The following is a 21,949-nucleotide window of genomic DNA, read 5'->3' on the forward strand; positions in this document are numbered from 1 at the left end:
TCTGCTAAAAATGTACAATAACTGCATACCGAAGAGTTTTACGAAATCCAGGGTGCGTTATTTTTTGTCATTGAGTGTTTTTACAACAAAACCAACCAACAAATCTTAAAGCAGCAGTTATGAAGCCTTTTTGTACACAATGAACCACCAAAGAGGAACAGATTACCCGTATTCATGAACAGCCCACAGTCATACACTAAGTAAGTATTGGGTACACAACCATGTACACTGACATGCCACATGTCATGGGATGGGAACTACGTAAACAACGTCTCCTGAAAATTTGGGTGAGTGAAGTTCATCCGTTTATTTATAGCAAGCTTAGCTTTCCAGTATTTTAGCATTGTTAGCACTAGCGCTAGCCACAGTTAGCAGTGCTTAGTGCTAGTAAATGCTGCCCGATAGTGCTAAACTGAGGAAGCCTGAGTGGTCCAGTAACCCAAGGTTCAATATACTCAACTCTGAATGGTGAAAGGGTTAGCGCTTAGCTGTGGTTAGCAGCTAATGCTAATACTGCTCCAGCCTTAGTGCTGGAGAAACTTCACTGAAAACTCACCCTTATAATGCAGTACTTCAGTGGAGTGGCTTTACTGTTCCTTAATACCTGACTGGTAGAATTCATACAGAAGGTGCAACATATTATAAGATGCACTGATGATTTTTGGGAAAATATTGGAAATTAAAGTATTTTAAGTGCACCTTATAGTCTGAAAAATAATTATAGTAATTATAGTCCAAGTCTTCTATGATATTCAGTATTTTGAATGTTCCCCCAAACCCTGTTCATACTTCAGAAATGGAACGTACCATCCGTATTTCATCTGCTGTCAGGCCTTAATAATTCACTCACAAGATAGCACCTCACAACTTATACAGGTGTGGTCATTCCCAAGCCAGCCGTCCCTTGTCATGTCAGTGTATATATGGCTTACCTTTCCATTAAAATGTCCATTACTGCACATCAACACAGATTACAGCATGCACCTCAGTAAATTTAATATTATATCTGAAAATATCTCAAAAAAGTGAATACACCTCACATTTTTGTCATTATGTTATATATAATATTATTTCATTACTGAAGATACAACACTTTAATACAATGTTAACTCACTTAAAACACAGCCATGAATGTGAAATGTGCCCATGCGTTTAGCGTAATATCCAGAGGTTGGCACTGCCAGTATTGCTGCAGAGGTTGAACAAGCAGGAGTTCAGCCTGCAGTGCTCAGACCATTACACCCTGCACACACTGCATCAACTCTATCTGCATGGTTCTGTCCTAGAAGGTAGCCTCTTCTGAAGCTGACACACAAGAAAGCCTGGAAACAGTTTGCATGTCTCCCGATTTAAACACTATTGAGCATCTGTGGGGCATCCTCAAACAGAAAGTGGTGGAATGCAAGTGCAAGGTCCACCTTGCATCCAGGCAGTGCTGGAAAATACTGATGGCTCTAAATTATATTGACATTTTTGGGCACAATTTGGCAATTTTTGCGTAGGGTTGTATTCACTTTTGTTGCCAGCGGCTAAGACGTTAATGGCTGTGTTTTTTGATGAGTTGATGTGTATTGATGGCACAGCAAATTTACACAATGTAACTATACAGTAAAAACAAAAATACAAAAAGATATACTGTCTTTTCTGAGATACTTTATATATTCTTCACAATTTAAAACCAATCTGCTCCCCAAATATACTCAAAATATTTTGTAATATTTAATAAATACTAAAGTTTTTAATGAACACATTCAAATTAAAGGCAACACGCAAAGAAATCTGTGACGATATTTATTAAAACTTCTTTGTAGACAAATTAAAAATAAACATATTTTCTAAAGGTGTGATTGGACGAATCGTTTGCTCTTTCAGTGATTAATGGGTTTTAGTTTGTTCTGATTGGACTAATGTGTGCTTTCATGTTTTTTTTTTTTTTTGGCTTGATTGTTTATGAAGACAAGTCTGTCCATCGCTTCTGTACTTTATTGATGTTACACTGTTATGTAAAATGTGTACACTGGTCAACCTACACTGTTTGTATACAGCTCTTTCTCTCATTATGAAGAAAAAAGAAAAGAAAAATAAATATAAACGTTATTGAAATTATTGGGTTTAATTATGTGTATCGCTGCTGTTTAATGAAATACATGTATCTCCATTTTTTAACCCTGTTTTATTAATTCTGGATAATTGGACCAATAGAAAAGCTCTAAAATACCTGGAATTAACTCTTATTTTACATTAACTTCCATTCAAAGTTAAGAACGTTTAAAGAATGTCTTCTACTGTAAAGTCACAATTTTGGAGATGCACGTTTTTCATTGGACAGTGATGAATGTATCTGAGCATGTATCGGCAACACTCTACAATAAGGGTGCATTAATTAACAGTAATAATTATTAATTATAGACACTAGTAGACATTTTTAATCATTACAACCATTTTATTTTATGTCTCAAGTCGTGTATTACTATGTACAACATTTGTAAGCTTTAAAATGCTTTAGTGGTGTTTAACAATATCTACAAAAGTGCCACTTAATAATTAGTTGAGACATTATTTAGCACAGGGGTGTCCAAACATTTTTGTCGGGGGCCAGAAGGAGAAATATATTTGAAGTCACGGGCCACAGACTCTATAATAAAACAAATAATGAAATATACCACTTTAAAAAATACATTTTTCCTGATTATTTCATTTACACACCATTTTACTTGACTTACTGTCTTTATCTTTGACAGTGTTGTGTAAACTAAGATTTTTCAAACTGATGTTTCATTTCATGATGTCTCTTAATATTAAACTCCTTAATTACGGCAACTTTTAGACTCTTTGCCCCGTTTTTCTGCGCTAGAAATGCGCACTTTCTCCGCTTTTAGACTCTTTGGCCCGTTTTTCTGCGCTACAACTGAGCACTCTCTCCGCTTTTAGACTCTTTGGCCTGTTTTTCTGCACTAGAAATGCGCACTCTCTCCGCTTTTAGACTCTTTTGCCCCGTTTTTCTGCGCTAGAAATGCGCACTCTCTCCGCTTTTAGACTCTTTGGCCCGTTTTTCTGTGCTACAACTGAGCACCCTCTCCGCTTTTAGACTCTTTGGCTCGTTTCTGACACCTAGCGTTCAAACTCTGAATCTCACATTATAAAAACCTGTTTAACAGCGGGCCAACTTTCATTCTATTTCTAAAATACCTCACGGGCCGCTCCAAAACAGGAAACGGGCCGCAAATGGTCCGCGGGCCGTAGTTTGGACACCCCTGATTTAACCATTTATCAATGTTCATTACTGTCATAATGAATGAATAAATTAATTTACCACATTTACATTCTTTTACGTCACTCAGCGCTCATCCACACACAAGCCAGAGAGAAGCAGGAGCCAATCACGCACAGCGTACTCTCAACCGGAAACCACCGCCCACCTGGAGAACTGCATCAGGAACTGAGGCATACAGTCATACATGCATCCATACTTACACACACACATTGAGATCATTTAGATAATTAATTTAGTATTAGTTTTGGACCCTTAAGAAGAACGTGGAAATTTCACCCAGATAGGGACTTGAACACAAGACCTCAGTGCTGGAAGGTTAGGAAGGTAGTGTTAAACATTAAGCCACCGTGCCGCCCAAGTACTGTTACTTTTAACGCTTATTGCACAGTGTTAATTATGTATAATATATGATTAATGGTTTCAGCCTTACCATCATAATGGGCACATGAGCAACATCCACATCGCAGAATGTGCAGTTTCAGGTAAGGCGAATAGAATCTAATACAACACAAAATATCACAAAATATATTGCACATATATATATATATATATATATATATATATATATATATATATATATTGCATATGCAATGTAATGTTTGTTCAGATATCATGCAAACCTAATATACTTTAAAACTAGTAATATTAAGTATTTGGGACACATCCACAGAGTCTGTGAGATAAAATATAAAATAAATCTTGTAACCTGTCAGCTTGTCCAGAAATGCATGTGTAACGCGAGAACTATACTCCCTGACTGTAGGGGGAGCACAGAAACTAAAAAAATATATATCTTTTCTCCATTTCTGGTAACTGTACAGTATTTATGAATAACACTGCATCACAACCATTTAAATTTGACGTTTTTTTTTTTTTTTTTTTTGGTAAGGTAGTCATTTGACTAATCAACAAATCAGAAATAATATTGTTAGATTATTGGGAGAAAAATAAAAATCATTAGGTGCAACCCTAATCAGTGCATCTCATCAGTGATTCATTGTTAGTCTATTCAATTTATCTCGAAATAATCTGTGGAATAAGATAAGCTATTAGATGAATCAACTGGCGGGAAACATAATCGAATGAATAATCGAGAAAAAAATAATCGTTAGGTGCAGCCCTTATTAGTGATCATTTGTTAATCTAATCAACTAATCGTAAAAATAATCGCAAGCTGCAGCCATTATCAGCGTATCTCATCAGTGATTAGTTGAATACTAGATGACTAGTATTAGACTAGCCCTAAAAAGGTGCATCTCATCAGTGATTAGTTGTAAGATGAATCAACTATTTGTAAAAATCAAATTAAGTGCAGCCCACATCAGTAATTAGTTGTTAAATGCATCAACTAATCGTTAAAATAATCATTAGGTACAGCCCACATCAGTGATTAATCGTTAAATGAATCATCTTATCGTAAAAATAATCGTTAGGTGCAGCCAACATCAGTGATTAGTTGTTAGATTAATCAACTAATCATAAAATAATCATTCGGTACAGCCCACATCAGTGATTAATCGTTAGATGAATCAACTAATTGTTAAAAATAATCATTAGGTGCAGCCCGTTTTAGTGATTAGTCGTCAGATAAATCAACTATTCGTAAAAAAAAAAAATCATTAGGTGCAGCCCACATCAGTGATTTATCGTTAGACGAATCAAATAATTGTAAAATAGTCGTAAGGTGCAGCCCACCTCAGTGATTAGTTGTTAGATGAATCAACTAATCGTATAATAATCATTAGGTGTAGCCCACATCAGTGATTAGTTGTTAGATTAATCAACTAATCATAAAAATATTCATTAAGTGCAGCACACATCAGTGATTAATCGTTAAATGAATCAACTTATCGTAAAATAATCGTTATGTGCAGACCACATCAGTGATTAGTTGTTAGATTAATCAACTAATCGTATAATAATTGTTAGGTGCAGCCTACCTTAGTGATTAATTGTTAGACTAACCGAACCTAACCTAATTAACTAATCGAATAATCGAGAGTTATACATTAATCGAGAAGAATCTCGGGTCAGTTTTTCTTCTTGGATTTCTTGTGCCGCATCCTCAGAGTTCCAGATGTTGGACCTTTGGGCGGAGCTGGATGGGTGGAGCTAACCGTGGACTCTGGTTGGTAGGTGAGCAGGAAGTCGAGGAGATCTACTTCCTGTTCTTCTGGATCGAGATCAAGAACCTCGGTGTGGAAGCCCAGACTCTCAGCCTCCATCAGGGGGTCTACTTCCTCCTTCTTTCTTCCTTCAGCTTCATCTTCATTATGCTTATCTTCCTCTTCAGTATTATCATCATCCTCCTCGTCCTCTTCCTCATCATCCTCTTCCTCACTGTCCTCTTCCTCACCCTCTTCCTTCAGCTCCTCGTCCTCGAACCTGCCGCCCATCGCGTCTCCTTTCGAGTAGAGGAAGACCCGTCTGTGATCGCTGAATGTGATTTGTCGTCTGTTGCTGGGAGACTCCGCCCTCTTTTTGGCTCCTCTTGATTTCGGTCCTCGTTCTTCATGATCATCATCATCCTCGCGGTGAGGAAGACAAGGGTGGTCTTCTCCTACTTCCTCCTCGTCTTCCTCCTCTTCTTCCTCCTCGTCTTGTTTTCTAGTGTTTCGATCTTCTTCCTCATCTTCTTCTTCTTCATCTTCTTTTAATAGTTCTGCTTCGTGTGCTTTTTCAGGTTCTAATTCATCTTCATCATCGCTTTCTTCATCCTCCTCTTCTTCGTCATCATCATCTTCATCATCATCATCATCATTTTCGTTGTGTGATCGTTTGGCTTCCCCATTGTCTTCTTTTACGTCTAGACGATTCTTCTCAGCAACATCTATCGTGGGTAGATGTTCCTCTGCTCTGTTCTTGATCTCTTCATCATAAATGTGATCATCCTCATCTTCCTCATCTTCCTCATCATCATCTTCCTCATCGTTTTCCTCCTCTGCTCTCCCCATTCTCTCGGCGAGTTCCTCGGCGGTGGGCGCGTCCATGTCGGGCTCCTCCAGTATGACGCTGGGATATCGGCGTCCGCGGAACGCCACTTCATACTTGGGGAACGTCTCTTCAGAGTAACCTGTTGAAAGGAAGCAGATACATACTGTACAGACATCACACACAAAAAAGACGTCTTTATTTCTTTATTTATCGTATTTTTTGCACTATAAGGCGCACCAGATTATAAGGCGCATTATGCACCACTAGTAAGGAACAGGGGTGTCGCCATGTTTCCCTTCTAATTCAAGACCTGTAAAGCTAAGCTAAGCTAAGCTAAGTAAACAAAACTGTGATTCTTAAAAAGAAAAAAGCTATTTCTTTTAAAGTCAAACGAGTGCTGGATGTTAATCTACACAGATTTCTCTCCTGAAAACTGTTTATTTGGGTGAGTAAAGAGCTTCTGTTTGTTTACAGTAAGATTAGATTTTCATATTTCCACTAAGGCTGGGTGCAGCAGCATTAGTATTAGCAGCTAAACGCTAGTGTGTTTTTAGCATTAGCAGCTAAACGCTAGTGTGTTTTTAGCATTAGGCGCTAAATGCTAGTGTGTTTTTTAAAGGGAACACATTGCATTAATGGAAAAAAAATATGGTTTAGGGTTTAGTGTCTCTTTATGACCTGGGAACAAGATATGGTGGGATTGAGATAATTCATAATGCAAAGTCATGGGGACGACTTATATGGCCAGGACTTGAGAATTATCTTATTCCCATGCTTGAATAAGTCATGGCCACACGTTAGGATCTCATTCCTGTACTTTTTAATCAACCTCATTCTATAATATACACTATAATATATACGTGTATATACATATATATATATATATATATATATATATATATATATATATATATATATATATATATATATATATATACATACATACATATATACATACATATATATACACCTACATGTAGGTGTCATTATAGAATGAGGTTGATTAAAAATGAAAAATCTTGAAATTATGATTGTCTACTTCAAGACACTTATTCTCATTTATATTCAGTCTGTTTTCTTTCTTTCTTTTTTTAAATTATTTAGTAAATAAAAAAAGTGTCCAGAATATGTTTTATACTTTAGATTCTAATAATTGAACATCTACAGTGCGGTGTATGAGGTATACCGTTCCGTACCTTCCCAATCTGCTGAATATGGGGTTTCTTCAGCTTCCACTTCAGGAGATACGCCCTCTAGTGGTCGTCCCTCCAGGATTACGCGAGTGCTTTGCCGCAGCTGCCGGAGCTTCCTCTCCTCTCTCTGACGGCTTCCTCTCCGAGATCTGAGGCCAGGAAGAGATAATCTAACAAAGACATCTAACATAGACATATATGTACATAGACTTTGCACAGCCTCCCTCCTTAAACCGGCTGCTACGCTATGCGGAGTCTATGTATATATATATATGTATTTATGTTATTATCAGTACAGTGATGGTGGCGCTCGGAGCTGAAGCTACTAGTGTTATAGGATGTAAACAGTGGTTTTTAATAAGCTTCTTCTGCACTTTTTAAGTTATTAATGCCTCGTTTTAAATGTCAGATTCTCTCCAGATTCTAGTAAGGAGGTGTGGAGCTACTTTGAGATGGATAAAGGTGTAAAAAGTGATTTATCACGGTAAATTATGTCCCGTATCACCCAGTCTGAAGGGTGTTTGGATGAACTGTTAAAATTTCTGGATCTCTGAACGCTGTGGGAGAACGAAGGTGTGCTATTCATCAAAGATAAGAACTTTTTATCATGTTTTACTACAACAAAAGTAAAAAAAAACATTTTACACCAGAGTTCTCCTTTAAAAGAGACCAAGCCAGAAACTTTGTAGTTTATTAAATGTTTCTCCTGAGCTATGTCTGATAGGATGGTTTATGGTCCAGCTCTTTGATCAGTAAGGTGAGATAAGAGTGGGGGTCAAACATCCACACAAAGCAATCCAGACTGTTCTCATACAGAGTTCCCCAATGGTGGAACAAACTACCTTCCACTACCAGATCAGGAGAATCTCTCGCTATCTTTAATAAACTCCTGAAGACAGAGCTCTTCAAAGAGCACTTACTCTCCTAACACCTCTAACTAACTACCTTCTACTACCAGATCAGGAGAATCTCTCACTATCTTTAATAAACTCCTGAAGAGAGAGCTCTTCAAAGAGCACTTACTCTCCTAACACCTCTAACTAACTACCTTCTACTACCAGATGAGGAGAATCTCTCACTATCTTTAATAAACTCCTGAAGAGAGAGCTCTTCAAAGAGCTCCTACTCTCCTAACACCTCTAACTAACTACCTTCCACTACCAGATCAGGAGAATCTCTCACTATCTTTAATAAACTCCTGAAGACAGAGCTCTTCAAAGAGCACTTACTCTCCTAACACCTCTAACTAACTACCTTCTACTACCAGATCAGGAGAATCTCTCACTATCTTAAATAAACTCCTGAAGACAGAGCTCTTCAAAGAGCACTTACTCTCCTAACACCTCTAACTAACTACCTTCTACTACCAGATCAGGAGAATCTCTCGCTATCTTTAATAAACTCCTGAAGACAGTGCTCTTCAAAGAGCACTTACTCTCCTAACACCTCTAACTAACTACCTTCTACTACCAGATCAGGAGAATCTCTCACTATCTTAAATAAACTCCTGAAGACAGAGCTCTTCAAAGAGCACTTACTCTCCTAACACCTCTAACTAACTACCTTCTACTACCAGATCAGGAGAATCTCTCACTATCTTAAATAAACTCCTGAAGACAGAGCTCTTCAAAGAGCACTTACTCTCCTAACACCTCTAACTAACTACCTTCTACTACCAGATCAGGAGAATCTCTCACTATCTTTAATAAACTCCTGAAGACTGAGCAGGTTTACCTGGCGGGAGGATGGACAGCTTTGGAGGATCTTCTCTCTTTCACCCCGTCCATCTGTCTCAGTCTGGCCTGCAGCTGAGCCATCTCATTATCAGCTGGAGGAGCACAATCACACACAATCACACCTGATAAAACTGATAAAACTACACTATAAATCAATAGTGAAGTGATCTATCAGATTATGAAGGAACACATAATGAATCATGTAGTAACTTAACGTAACGTAACTATCTGGGGAGCTGTTAACCTTTAGTGGTTTCTGAGGCTGCTAACTCTGATGATCTTATCCTGTACAACAGAGGAAACTCCTGCTCTTTCATCCTTTCCTGGGGCTCCTGATGATTGCCAGTTCCATCATTATTATTATTATTATTATTATGTGTTTGATGGTCTTTTTTGCAGTGACTTTTTTTTATAATTTTATTTCTAATTTTTCCCCATTTTCTCCCCCAATTTACACGGCCAATTACCCAACCCACTCATTAGGACTCCCCCTATCACTAGTGATGCCCCAACACACCAGGAGGGTGAAGACTAGCACATGCCTCCTCCGATACATGTGAAGCCAGCCTTTTTTGAGCCTTTCTTTTTGAGCTGTTGATGCAGCATTGCCGAGCACTTGGAGGAAAGCGCAGCAACTCGGTTCTGATACATCAGCTCACAGACACCCTGTGCTGCAGACATCACCCTAAGAGTGATGAGGGGAGAGAGCGCCATCTACCCACCCGGAGGGAGCAGAGCCAATTGTGCTCCCTCTGAGCGCCGGCAGCTTGATGGCAAAGCTGCATGACTGCAATTAAGGATACTTTCAAAGTTCTTGAAATTCTCCTTTCAGATTGACTGATCTTTATTTCTTCTTAAAGTATTTAAATCTTTATTTAGTTGAGTAGTTGTTGCTTCTTATAATCTGAATTAGAACATTACTCAAATATTCACTATTCACTGTATACCTGTAACTCTACCTCTTCACTACTTTACTTTAACTGATGCTCTCAAACACTTTATTAAGAGACAAGGAATTCAATTAGTGTTAACTCTTGATGAGTTCAGCACAGCTGTTAACTGAAAGCCTGAATTCCAGGTGACTCTACCTCATAAAAAAATTGATATTCCTTGGTTGTCCTTTCTTTTATTGTTTTTAGTTATTGCTTATTTATATTTTACTGTTTTATGTGTTGAATTATTTTTGTATACTCATCTGATGGTTTTATGATTTCTACTCTTAAACTTAAACTTTTATTTGTATCTTATATATTTATTTTATATCTTATTTTCTTGTTTTATCTTTATTTTTTCTTTGACAAGCCATACTCTATGTATTGGCTTGACTACATTGTAAACGAGGGCCACCTTTAATGTAGTCTAAGTTTAAATAAAGGCTAATTTATTGATTTAAAATTCCAGGTAATTCCAAGATATGAAATATATCAGAGGAAGTAACAGATAGAAACCAAATATTAATACCTAAAATTCTTCTTTTGATTGCTAAAAAAAAAGATTTAATGGTCTCCTGGCTAAAACCACAGCCCCCCTCAACAAAACAATGGTAAAGGGTTAAGGATTTGCATTTAATGGAAAACATAACTGCAAACCTACAATTAAAAAGACACATTTCTGACACATTTCAAGATTTCTTCTGTTAATATAGAGTCACTGTATGTATTTATTCATTTTTTTCTGCATATAGATAAAGCTGCATTTCTTTTTCTTCTACCTATAAAGATCCATAGACTGTTAAATAAGACATATTATACTTGTATTGTTCTGTAAGCAAAAATTTTCTTGAAATGCACTTAATTAATATTAATAAAGTAAAAAAATTCCAAGATTTGTAAAGCAAGAGGCGCTTCTTTGAAGAATGTTAAATATAAAACATTTAAGGTCTTTCCAAACTTTTGACTGGTACTGTATGTCACTATTATTACTGGCTAGTTAACTAAAACCTAAAAAAAAAATAAAATAAAGAACAGGTAGGACCAGGGCCAACTCTGAACTGTAGGGCACTAGTACCAAACAGCACTGGGGAAAGTGTAGGGCATTAGGACCCAGCGGCGTTTGTTAGGCAGCTCCCAGGATAGACCCCGGAGTTCTAATTACACTCACCTGTGCCTCACTGAACTGTGTTGCAGGGAAGAACCCGATGAGTCTGGAGTTTCCTGGTATTTCTAATGTTTTTAAAAGGTTTTTAAAGCTGTTGGGACTAAAACTGGGTGCTGTGGGCGTAAACTTGACGTAAACTCATGGAAGTCTGGCAGTGGTGCTCTGTTGAAGTCGCAGGTTGAGAGCGGTAAGAAATGATTTGTACACATTGTTTACATTTTTAACTGTGGTTTTGTTAAAATTAATATTTTATTTAGTGTATCGCCATTTTATTTTGATATAAACTAGAGGAAGACTGGTTAAAGACTGTGAATGACAAGTTATGCTTCAAATTTTGAGAAAATGTAAAAATCATCTGGAGTAAATAAATCATTGGGAAATTAGCTAGTTAGCTAAATAATAAATATTTAGAGCAATCATGTTTTATTTTATGCTCATAAAACCACTGACATTGTTCAGTTTTACTCTATTTATGATTATAGCTGAGCATTAACAGTATAAAAACAATTGAAAACATTAGCTAATTTATTAGAAATAAGGTAAAAAAAAAAGTTATAATAAAAAAGTATTTTTATTTTTAAATAAATGTAATATATATATGAATATAAAAATATACATGCAAATAAAAATATACATAACAAGTAAATCTATAAAATAAATAAAAATAATAATAGTAAAAATAAAATTATAAAAAAAAATTGAAAATGGTAAGAAATAAAATTATAAAATTATATAAACGATAATGATTTGTTTTAAGGGGCTTTTAAATGAATGTCTTTGGCTTTTAAGGTGGAGCAAATTATTATTCCAGATTATGTTTTGTTATATCTGCACAACATAATCAAAAATATCTAAAAACTCAAACATATACAACAGGCTTAGTGTTATAAGTGCTTCTTTTAAGGTGGATGGGGAAAAATGTTTTAAGGTGGAAGGGAAAGTGTGAAGAATAAACTACAAGCTTTGTTCTCTGGTGGCTCTATCAAATTAGAAATTAGTTTGTCAGATGAGTAGATCAGTAGTTTTACATAAAACTCTAATATTCATGCAGTGAATCAATATATTAATGTATAAAGTAAGTTAAGTTTTTATTGGTTGAATTTTCAGGGCAAAAAAACTGCTGATAGATTTAGACAGAGGACCAGGCCTTTATATCACTGTATTATAGAATTTATCATTGTATAATCGTTTTAAACTTTTAATTTCTAGGCACCACCAGAAAACTTGTGATTGTTTTAAATGAGTTTTTCTTTCTATTTTTTTATTGTTTAATTAATTAATTTATTTATTCAGTTTTTATTCTTATGTTTTCATTTTGTTTTCTATGTTCTTAGTTCATTATTATTAATTTATTATTTTTTATCATTCTTATCATTATACATTACTTTTACTATTATCTTTTTTATCATTTTATATTTTATAAATTCTTTACTTTTTATGTGTACATTTTTTATGGTCTTTTTAGAATCTCCTATTTTTAATACATGTCAATAAAAAAAATATATATATATATATATTATTTGTATTTATTAATATTTATTATCTTGTTCCTTATTATTTCTAATTTATTATTAAAGTTCTCCTTACTCTAAAAGAAAATATATAGAAAAACGAGTTGATCAGGAAAAGCGCCATGTCTACATCAACCTGTGAATTAGCATTCATGGCCCCGCCCATCTCGGCTCGGGACCGCCCACAGTCAGAGAGCTGAAGCCGGGCGGCGACACGTCTCGTCAGATAGGAGATAACTAACAGTGCTAGGAACAGCATGCAGTTCATTCCTGTGTTATTTGTGCGAATAACACATCAGTGTTTATATACTTTACCCAGTAATTCAGAGCTAAGAAACAAATGGTTAGAATTAGTCTATGGAGGAAAAACACCACCAGCCAAGTACTATTGAGATATGCAGGTGTGTGTTTAATTTACCCCGGAATTTTACTTTCTAGACCTGAACTATCCTCTGTGTGTGAGTAACTATAGGTTTAAATAGGATCTCTGGTGGATTTTGCATTTTAAAGAGACTCTAAGACTAGGTCAGTATAGGCTGAACTGCACTTAGCAGGACATTATTACACATGTTATAAAGTAACATATGACATTATAAAGACTGTTATTAGTGTAAAAATGTCTTTATTTTAAAACATTTCTAACTTACGTATTTCCTGCATTCTGCATTCCTGCGTCAGGATGGGGAATCTGCATTCTTGTCTGTGGGATCGTTTCTGTGGGTCTTTGTTTGTGAGCTGGAGAGAAAACAAATGAACATCCATCAACCCAAATCACATTTTCATCTTTTACAGCCTCAAAATCAGACAAAAAACTAAGATATTTGATGTTTTTGTCTTAACTTAATTTAATTTGTTAATACGCAACAATCCCTGTGTTTCAGTTCTTCCCAGAAGCTTCAGAGCCCAGAGAAATCAACACCACTTTTGGACAGGATTAACACTGAAGGAGGTAAGATCTTTAACAGATGAGAAATATGTAGATAGCAAATATGTAGATGGCAAAATGTGAACGAATCGGAATCGTGTGATTTAAAAGGATCAGAATCGGGTGGAAAGGATCCGGATCACTGATTTATCAAAAATGTAGCGTTAGTGTTACTATAGACCTATGCACTCGTGCACTGAGAATGCTCGTGGCATCACATTGCTGAAGGCTCTCAGGAACTTTCTTTCTCACAATTGCTCGCTCACAATATATGCATTGAATATATATTGAATATATATTTTTATTAAATATATATATTTATATATATATAATATTTTGGAGAGTCTGTATAATCATTACTCGACAGAACCGGTGCTGCTATAAAGTCAAGCAGATGCACTGCACTGGTTAGCACATTCGCCTCCCAGCACTGGGGTCTTGGGTTCAAGTCCCTAACTGGGTGGAGTTTCCATGTTCTCTGTAGTTGTGAAAGTTTCTATGGTCTGAATGAGTTGATGAGTTTGTTTATTTGGAGCGTTTCTCCTTTTGTTTGGTTTGGTTTCACACAGGCACAAACCAAAACGCACCAAAATGCGCACCAATAAACCACGCGAGCACATTGTGTCCTCTGATTGGTCAGAGCTGTCTGGCGCGGAAGTATATATAAATATACGACAAAGGTAAATATAGCGAGAAGATTCTGTGTTCCAGCTCGTATATCTGTGCTATAATACTGAACGCTGAAACGCTGCACTATCAAACAAAGTGTTTGGATGTGCAGCAGCACAGATCTATACATAGTGAACAGAGTCACGCAACTGTGAGCAGTGAACGCAGCACAGGCCGGGTGTGTAAACAGCATGGACACAGTGTTTGTTCATAGCTGTGGTAATTAATTAGCGTTATCTGGCTAATATATCAGATTAAACTGCGCCTTATCAGCAGTTTAGCTCAAATAAATGGACTGTAGATTTGATAGTTGAGTGAACCGCTCCAGAGTTTGTTTGGTCCAATTCTTTTGAATAGCACATAATTTAATTAATATAAAATTATATTATATTATATTATATTATAATACCAACTTTGCCTGTAGCTTGTAGTCTAACTGGGAATATTTGAATTGACCAATCAAACCCACAAATAAATCATTAAATCCAGGTAGAGTTCTTTTGATCAGCACCCGAGTGTGATTACTGTTTTCACACCTACTCAATCGAACCTCGCTAAATAGTGCTGGTGTAAAAACTCACTTAATCACCCATAAAATCACCCGTGTGTATGACTGTGTGCCCAGATATATATATACCTACTTATTGGTATATTTAAGCACGCCTGTGCAGCTTCTCAGTGCTTGATTCAGGTCTCCAGGTGCACTGTGGTTTCCGGTTGAGAGTATGCTGTGTGTGATTGGCTGCCGCTTCTCACTAGTGTGTGTGTATGTGTGAGTTTAGACGGTGTGTAGATGGTTGTAAAGTGTCCTTGTGTTTCTAGAAAAAGCTGCTATTTTATAAGTGTAACGTAAAGACTACGAGTTAAATAATAAAAATAAAATAAAAACATTAAAATTAATCAGTATTTTAGTGTATGGCTAATTAACCTCAAAGGACACAAACTCTTGCATGGCATGCATTTTTTTTCTCTTTGCTATTTGCACTAATTGGTACCTGATTAGTGTAAAAACAAAGAATGTTCTTTATACCTGATTTAGTGTCTGAGAAAAATGATGTCCACATATGAGGACTTTAGCTTTATATTTTGATAGAACACAATGAAGTCGCCCTTGTAAAGTAAAAATTAGTGTTGTTGTCTAGACAACCCAAAATGTGATGTCCACATATGTGGACGCTAGGTCTAAATCGGAGATTTCTCACCTTAAAGAAAATGTAAATGATGTAGAGGAAGATCCCGAAGCCGTAAACGGGGATGACCTGGCCGAGCAGGTTGGGTTTTCCTGCATCTCTGGTTCTGGTGAGCGACTCCGGGCTGAAGGGTTTGGTGAACAGGAGCTCAGCCTGCCACTGATCCGGTTCCTCAGAGAACGGGGGGCCGTACCTCCGCGGGGGGGCGTGTCCGGGACCCACTATCACCAAATAATAACAATAAAAACCCAGTTAATCCCGTTACTGCAGATCCGCACATTAACATTAACATTCAGGCTGAACTGATCCATTAGGAATATGAGCACTGTTCGCTTTAGTGCTCATAATCTGGGGGAAGAGAATTGCACAGACCTTACGCAACTGAGCTTTTTCACCATGCTCTCACAATGCTTTCACCGTGCACTGTTCACTGTGAGATATAGGGCAGTACTGATAAGACGGGTCAGCAGCTGCTGTTCTTCTATATAAACCTGGATCTCACCTCTGATTTTCTGCATCCACTGATTAACAACATCCAAATTCAGTTTAAATCCATTTCTGATTCATTATCAATTAATTCAGGAATATTTAAGATAATATAAGATACATTTATTGTCATGAGCAGCAATTCTTAAGGTAGGATGGATGGATGGATTTATGGAAATATAGGTAACATATTTGTACAGTAGATTATTGCACAGGCCCGGAAAAGTTTAAGAGACTTAGCAAAAATAAATATATAAAAAGACCAATAATGCAAAAAATAAATGTGTGAAGAGATCAATTGTGCGAATATAAATGTGTAAAAAGACCAATGGTACAAAAAAATATGTAAAAAGATGAACAGTGCAAAAAAACAATTTGTAAAAAGACCAATAGTGGTAAAATACATTTGTAAATATTGCAAAAATATCGATGTATTTAGATTAATAGAGCAAAAAAGGTAAAAATAGCAACTGTGCGTATATAAATATAATAAAAAGACCAATTGTATGAATATAAATGTGTAAAAAGACCAATAGTGCAAAATTAAATATGTAAAAGAAACAGTAGTGCAAAAAACAATATATAAAAACACAGACAGTGCAAAAATAATATGTAAAGATATAGAGTGCAAAAATAAATATTTTTATAATGACCAATAGTGCAAAAATAAATATATAAAAAGACCAATAAAGAAAAATACTTATGTTTAAAAAAATTATTATGTTAAGAGATCAATTGTGCATAAATACATTTGAAAATAGTGCAAAAATAATTGCTAAAAGATCAGCAGTGCACAAAATAAATATTTAAAATGACCAGTAGTGCATAAATAAATATGTAAAAGGACCAATGGTGGAAAACAATATATAAAGAAAAATCAATAGTGCAAAAATAATTATATAAAAAGACCAATAGTGGAAAATAAAATAAAATAAAATAAAAATGTAAAATGATATACATTTGTAAAAAGACAAATAGGACAATTCATTCATATAATTATAATTAATAATGACTGTAGCTGTTTTATACTAAACCCTAACATTAACCTTAGTGACCAATTTCTTTTATTAAAGTACCAATTACTGAAGACAAACACACACACGAGGACCACACACACACACACACACACACACACACACACACACACAAAACTGCACTATTAAATCACTGTTCACTGTTATTTATTCAACACTTTGCTTATGAGGTCCAGATCAGGTCCCTATAAGAACGTTCACACACACTGGCAGCTGTAGGACAGCAGGGAGGAGAGGAGTGGAGGGATGTTTCTCAGGGTCCTGGTGTCACTGGGAGGACTGGGAGGACTGGGGGAACTGGGAGGACTGGGGGGACTGGGGGGACTGGGAGGACTGGGGGGACTGGGAGGACTGGGAGGACTGGGAGGACTGGGGGGACTGGGAGGACTGGGAGGACTGGGGGGACTGGGGGGACTGGGAGGACTGGGGGGACTGGGAGGACTGGGAGGACTGGGAGGACTGGGGGGACTGGGGGGACTGGGGGGACTGGGACTGGGAGGACTGGGAGGACTGGGGGGACTGGGAGGACTGGGAGGACTGGGAGGGGGTCCAGAGAGCTCACCCTGAGACTGCAGCACCTCCTTCTTCCCCCGGGAGAGGAGGATTCTGGGTAGGAATAAGGAGACGCAGAGCACCAGGCAGGAGATGAAGGTGATCTTCTGAAACGTGGAAACCGACATGACTGTCAGCACCGAGACTGACACACACACACACACACACACACACACACACACACACACACACAGAGCAGGGTAGCTCCACCTCCCGGCATCTTACAGCCGGAAGTGACCTCCACCATAATCCATCATCATCCACGCTCAGCGCCGCTCATTATCATAAAAGGGTTCAACAACAACAATAAACACATTTATATATTAATAATATATTTATTCTGTTCTTTTTATTAATTTGAGGATGTATATTTTATTTGTTTCAGTTTGGATGAATTAAACCTTAAGTAAACTTATTATTATTATTATTATTATTATTATTATTATTATTATTATTATTATTATTAATAATAAATAATACTACAACTACTGCTTCTGCTGCTACTAATATTACCAATGCCTGTATTTTTTTTATATTGTTCTATATTATTTTATCAAAACACAGATTGTTTATTTTATATGGTTGTCAGAATATTTACCATTTTTACTTCTGGATAATTTAAAATTACTTTATATTATTTTTACTTTTCAATTTTATAGTTATTTACAATTTATCTTCAAATAATTTACAATAATCTTCAAATTATTGTTATTAATGTTATTAGTAGTACTTTTATATTAAACTGTTATATTAATTTAAATGTATTCAACATGTTCTATTAGTATTTCATTATTTCAATACAATATTTTTATTATTGCTATTCTTGCTAATATGGTTTAACTTATGAATAATTAACAAATACAGTTTATATTATGTGTATATTCAATTTGTAATAATTTTAGTTATAAACACAATTATGTATTGTGTATTATATGTATTATAGTTTTTACGTTTATATTTAGTGATTATTATTATTATTAGTAGTAGTAGTAGTAGTAGTAAAAGTAGTATATTAGTGTGTTAATAATACTAATAATAATAATAATAATAATAATAATAATAATAATGACACTGAAATATCTCTGCACTTCCACACATATACTCTAGATTGTTTTTACACATGTATATAATATAGCATTGTAATATCTATATATTTAGTTGTATTTTACCATACATGTACAGTGCAATATATCTGTAGTGTTTTGAGTTATTGTGTATATTGTTTAAGTTTATTGTATATTTTCTATTTATTTTGTAATAAGAATAATAATAATAGGTATGTTAATAGACTATTATGAATAGATTAAAGATTTTTTGTTTTTTGTTTATATATTTTTAATGTATTTTATTACTATTATAACAGTGTTCAGTTGCGGTGTCTCTCTTTGTCCAGCAGATGTCAGTGTTGTCAGTGTAATCGCAGCCTCTGCTCATTAAAGTGGAGGAGGATGATGATGATGGAGATGCTGAGAGGAGGATGTATATGGATCCTCCTCCTCTAAACTGATAATCACACCTTTAAACACAGTTCATCTTCTCTGAATATATAAAATATATAATAAAATTAAGTCTTAGAGGTACATTATAAACAACAGCCCATAATAACACAGACACACGAAGGCCAAACACTGGCTCTCTAACAAACACTCACTAAAACCAGGTTTAACATGTAAACACACTGCTGTGCCAGAAGTCATGTGTGTGTGTGTATAAGTTGTGAGTTCTTTTCTTGTGAGTGTGAGCTTTAAAAACAGCCTCGTTATTCCTGTTTACTCATTTCAACTCGTTTTCATTTCGGCTTCTCGTCGTTTAATAAAACCCCTATCCCATACCTGTCAAGTTTTAGATTTAAAAATAAGGGATATTTTCCTCTGTCCGCTTAAAGCCGTCCCACCAGCCCAACGAAGGTTCAGTATCTCTTACATTTTAAGACAGGTTTACAAAAAATCTAAAATAACCACATGTGAACCACTTACACACTACAATTAGATTATCAGAATCTGAAATGTTGTGGACAATCCTACATATGTCATTCTTTTAATGCAGCCAAATTAAAAACCCTTTTCTATATATATTTTTTTTTTTTAAGATTTCATGTCTTTTTTTCAATAAATGCACTCTTTTATATGATATATTTTTTATTTATTTAATGGATTTAAAATTTAACAAAGGGTGCACAAATTCTGCAAAATGACTGTAGGTGACCTAAAAATGGTATTATGAGCTTTTACTAAAAGGACATGGACCAGATATATTCCATCAGTAAAAATTAGTCCTAAGGGGCCTACACAATAAATTTTAATTAATACTTCTTCCTTTTGATCACTCCACCCCTGATCAGTTCAGTTAATGTCGGTCCTCTCCACATTTCTAGTTAAACTGAGTCACAAGCTGTAATTTTTTTATTTTAAAAGGTTTAATCTGTGTGTTTTGTTTCGGAGTATTTTTAAGCAGCTATCAGAAAAATCTCATCACAGTTTCCATGATTAGACTACCGTTACCTTTCTTTTAGAAAAATCGCTGCATGTATGTTTTAACATCAGCAGCTCCAACTAGCTGCCTGAACTCACAGCGAGGAGGGCGGGGCTTCCCCACACTGACCCTCCTTGCAAGCTGATTGGCTGTTTCTCCTGAAAGGCGGGACTTTCTCCTTGAACCGGCTCCACGATTGGTTAAGAGACACAGAGCGGTCAGTGCCCTGTCTCCTCAATAATATATATTTTTTATTTTAATAAAATACGGGAAATTTACGGGAAAATACTAATACGGGAGGACGGCTGGAAAGAGGAGTAAAATACGGTAGTTTCCCGGCCAAAACGGGAGACTTGACAGGTATGCCCTATCCAGATAAATCTCTCCATCCAGATAGAGTGAATCTGATTGTGATTGGATGTAGAGAACTATAAACATATACCATTCCGACTCCCTATTGGTTTATACTGTGATCTATCATCACACTCAAGAGAACTCCAGATAAACTCCAGTCCAACTAAACTTCTTTTATATATTTACATTCTACTAAAATACATTCATTTATAATCAGCATATACGCAGCTGAAACACTAGAGAGCAGCCTAGTGCAAAATCCCAAATTATATTATCAACATTAACATTTTAATATTTTAACATTATAGTCATTATGGCTTTTTATAAAATGTGTTTTGGGGGGAGGGGGGTAGTGCACTATAGGACTATGTGGGCGTGGCCTAAGCTTTTGTTCTTAATGGCTTTATTTTTCCTCCTTATATTACTTTTACTTTTATACTTTAAGTAGTTTTGAAACCAGTACTTTTTTTTAAACACTTTTACTTAAAGAGTAAAAAGCTTGAGTTGATACTTCTTCAACTTCTACAGAAGTATTTTATCAAACACTAGTATCTCTACTCTATTCTACCTACAGAGTAATAAATAGAAACTAGCTCTACCCACTCTATTACAATTGTTATTATATAGTAAATACATATTTTAATAAATATTAATAAAACCTTTCTATTTATATATTTTGAAGGTGATAACTTTCCGTTTATTGATAATAATGAATAATGATTAATTAACAAATTACCAAACAAAATACTGTAAATGCTAATGCTGCTGCACCCAGCCTTAGTGTAATTCTGGAAATCTGAGCTTACTGTTAATAAATGGAAGCGCTTTACTCACCCCAATAAACAGCCACCCAGTGGCGAGACCTGCTGAATTAGAAGGGAAACATGGCGACACCCCTGTTCCTTACTAGTGTCACATAATGCGCATTATAATCCGGTGCGCCTTATAGTTCGAAAAAAAATATCGTACAGTGTAAATCATTGTATCTCGGGAACGGAAAAAAACACAGGAGCTCCACTGACTGAATACAACCTAGACAGAGGTCAGCAGTCAGACGTTCATCGCTATCGTTGCACCGTTAAAACAGCAATCCACCAAAGTCAGAGCTCACCTGGCTCTTAAAGGGAATGATGAGCAAGCGACATGCTGATTGGTTTATTACACAGTGCGCCCAAAATTAACCACACCCATGATTTAATTAGGATAATTAGTACATGCCTTCTGCACAGATTTTCGAGACGTGCAAGATGTACTTTTCCTGACGTTACGATAGCAAAGACACAAAGACTTTTTGCAACGATTAAATCAAGCTGCACGGTGATCACTGAAATAGGGTTGAATGAGTGATATGAGTGGGTGAGGGATTGAATGCGTAAAACAGTAAATTAGTGATTAGCATTAGCATTTCTCTCTCTCTCTATCTCTCTCTCTCTCTGGCCCAATCCCATTTCACAAGTTGGCCCTTCCCTTTACCCCTTGTTTTTGAGTGTAGCCCTTCCCATTAGAACAGAATTATAAAGGT

At 35.9% G+C, this 21,949-nt stretch overlaps 1 protein-coding gene across 1 annotated transcript; it reads right to left on the minus strand.

Annotated features, from left to right (window-relative positions):
* Positions 1–3,881: 3,881 nt before the first annotated feature.
* ric3a (RIC3 acetylcholine receptor chaperone a) lies at positions 3,882–17,792 on the minus strand. The gene is made up of 6 exons (XM_049465393.1): positions 17,612–17,792; positions 15,542–15,750; positions 13,393–13,480; positions 9,136–9,229; positions 7,405–7,550; positions 3,882–6,347 (listed from the first exon to the last, which is right to left on the minus strand). The coding sequence occupies exons 1-6, from the start codon at positions 17,727–17,729 to the stop codon at positions 5,305–5,307; spliced, it is 1,698 nt and encodes a 565-aa protein (XP_049321350.1). The 5' UTR covers positions 17,730–17,792; the 3' UTR covers positions 3,882–5,304.
* Between the last annotated feature and the right edge of the window lie 4,157 nt (positions 17,793–21,949).

Source organism: Astyanax mexicanus, chromosome 16 (genome assembly GCF_023375975.1).
Source record: "Astyanax mexicanus isolate ESR-SI-001 chromosome 16, AstMex3_surface, whole genome shotgun sequence".
Classification (NCBI taxonomy): Eukaryota; Metazoa; Chordata; class Actinopteri; order Characiformes; family Acestrorhamphidae; genus Astyanax; species Astyanax mexicanus.

Excerpts from the sequence above, each read along its gene's own strand:
- ric3a (XM_049465393.1), bottom strand. The coding sequence starts at position 17,729 with ATGTCGGTTTCCACGTTTCAGAAGATCACCTTCATCTCCTGCCTGGTG. Across the intron at positions 13,481-15,541 it reads TCATTTACATTTTCTTTAAG|CTCACAAACAAAGACCCACA; the intron begins GTGAGAAATCTC and ends TTTTCTCTCCAG. Across the intron at positions 9,230-13,392 it reads ATGCAGAATGCAGGAAATAC|CTGATAATGAGATGGCTCAG; the intron begins GTAAGTTAGAAA and ends GTGCTCCTCCAG.